At 33.6% G+C, this 2,475-nt stretch overlaps 1 protein-coding gene across 1 annotated transcript in view; it reads right to left on the bottom strand.

Annotated features, from left to right (window-relative positions):
• The window catches only part of LOC111085360 (voltage-dependent calcium channel type A subunit alpha-1-like), an 11,742-nt gene that overhangs the window by 4,053 nt on the left and 5,214 nt on the right, over positions 1-2,475 (bottom strand). The window contains exons 4-6 of the mRNA XM_022383577.1: positions 1,903-2,057; positions 1,535-1,631; positions 120-327 (exon numbers count right to left, since the gene is read on the bottom strand). Of these exons, the coding sequence (XP_022239285.1) occupies positions 120-327; positions 1,535-1,631; positions 1,903-2,057 (460 nt within the window). The remainder of the gene's footprint in view (positions 1-119; positions 328-1,534; positions 1,632-1,902; positions 2,058-2,475) is intronic.

The raw sequence follows: 2,475 nt of genomic DNA, 5'->3' as shown, positions 1-2,475 counted from the left end.
TTGAAGTCAAGTTTTAATTTGAGAGGTGACATTACACGAAATTAGTAAGTTTCACTGTTATGTATTTTATGAAATCTGCCTTCTAAAAAAAAACTTAAAAAAGTGAAATAAATTTCTACCTTTCTCTCTCCAGTGAGTCGTCTCGTGCTTCTCTAGGTCTCCAAGATCCGTTACCGTATTTGAAACGCCACGGCAAGGAGAAGAAGATCGCCATGTAGGGGTTAGAGATGTTCCTCGGAGGGGTGGGGGTGATGTATGATGAGAAGGGGATTGCGATCTATCTTTAACCTCTTGTTTACTGCCACGAAGTTTCTCCTTGCCTGCTTCCTGAAGTACCATAGAGAAATACCAGTTTAATTTTCCTTTTAAAGCGACATCTAACGAGTAAAAAATAAATGAAGTAATAATCTGCTCATCTCTTTAAATGGTCAAACATTCGTTATTCTTCTTGGTATGGCCAGGCGGTTAGGGCGCTCGATTCGCAATCTGAGGGTCGCGGGTTCGAATCCATGTCACACCAAACATGCTCGCCCTTTCAGCCGTGGGGGCGTTATAAACTTACGGTCAATCCCTCTATTTGTAGGTAAAAAGAGTAACCCAAGAGTTAGTGGTGGGTGGTGATGACTAGCTGCCTTCCCTCTAGTCTTACACTGATAAATTAGGGACGGCTAGCGCACATAGCCCTCGTGTAGCTTTGCGCGAGGTTCAGAAACAAACAAACAAATTTAAGCTACAATAGTTGTATTCATATTTACGTAGTTACCTTATTACTTAGGCTCGCATTCATTAATTTTAAATTGTTTCATTACTGTTTGCATACCCGTGACTTTATCATTCACTAAACCTAACGTCGACAGATTTCACATTTTTACGATTATAAAATCATAAGAATGAAACTATTACTTTGACCTTTGGATAATACGAAGCTTCGGAGAAAAGAGTCACAGGAAAATTGTAAATATTTTCTGTTGCGTGTACTTGTACTATTGTTTTCTTAACCTTTGATGAATCTGACCTATTAAACAAAAGAAATTTATTCCGCCATTTTTATGATAGCGAGTAGAGTAAATACAAGCATTATTTCAGTATTATAATAAATTATTGTGTCTAAATAAGACCAATTAATCAGTTATAAATGTTATTTATCTATACAGAAATATAATACGTGTGCCTGAGATTATTGTTTGTTTGCTAGATGGCGCCTCTAAAAGTTGTAAAAAAAGAAATTAACAAACATTATACTGTTGGAAAATACGATTTAAGCTTGTTTTATTTTACTAAGTATTCTATGATGACAGTAAAAGTATTCTGACTAATAACAGAAATAAAAACTCTTGCAGTACATTTTCAACAAGGTAAATATTCAATTTCGATAATATCGCAGTATTTTACCATATAAGTAACAGAAACATATTCAAACTTCAAAGAGAAACGCATATCATTTAAAATTACAGCATGCTCATACAAGTTGCAACCTGAAGAGCCAAGAAGTCATGCGATAATGAAGTCTTTGTGCATGTATTTTAAACCAAACCTGTTCATTGGGTCTTCTACGTCGACTGGTTCCACGTCGTAAAAATTCGACAGTGTGTTGCCAATCCTTTTTCGACTCATTGTGTCCTTTGTCAATACTGATATATATATATATAATAAAATACATGTATTACTTTTAAGGGTGAAAAGTATATCTTTGGTTATTAGAAATTAATCAATTATATATGTATTTATTTTTCTAATACACACTGGGCTAAAAAAAATTAATAATTTAGAAAAATAGGATTTAAGACTTGATGTTTTCTTACCTAGTGTTTATTAAACTATTATATAATTAAAAAAAACATCTCGACTTTATTTACAAATATAAGCACACTTTTCTGTATAGCTAAATAATAAAAATGTTACCTTAGGCTAGAATGTTGAAGCGACCCCTGGCGAGAATGCGTGGAACGACTCTTAGTGTTACCACGGTGCTCTTCCTTACGTAAATCTTCGTGACTTGGAGCATGCGTGTTAGAGTTTCGTACGGCGCCCATCAAACACCGGAAAAAAGAATTACGCTATCGAAAACCAACTCGAGATATAATTGAGACTGTACAACAAAACCTCGAACAAGATTTAATAAAAAAAAATACGGAAATAAAACTTGAACAAATTTCTTAGCTACAATTTTTTTTGTTTATGTACTGTGAAGTTTAGGAAAATTATTCGTTTTTAGTATTTTCTGCTATTCGGTTAAACTGATTCTTGATATCTTGTTTTTATTGATTTAAAAGATACGAAGAAATTTAATTAGAAAAATGTAAATTCTTCTTTGCAGCGTATTATGTAAATAAATTGTTACAAAAAGATTTATTATTATCAGTAATAATCTCTCTAATTAAACAGTTACCTCGTTTAAATGGAAAATTATAGTGTCTTGTTTGTTTTGAATTTCGCGCAAAAGCTACACGAGGGCTATCTGCGCAAGCCGTCCCC

This window comes from Limulus polyphemus, unplaced genomic scaffold (assembly GCF_000517525.1).
Source record: "Limulus polyphemus unplaced genomic scaffold, Limulus_polyphemus-2.1.2 Scaffold348, whole genome shotgun sequence".
Classification (NCBI taxonomy): Eukaryota; Metazoa; Arthropoda; class Merostomata; order Xiphosura; family Limulidae; genus Limulus; species Limulus polyphemus.
Note: the sequence above shows the minus strand (reverse complement) of the source record. Positions and strands in the feature narration are given on the sequence as shown.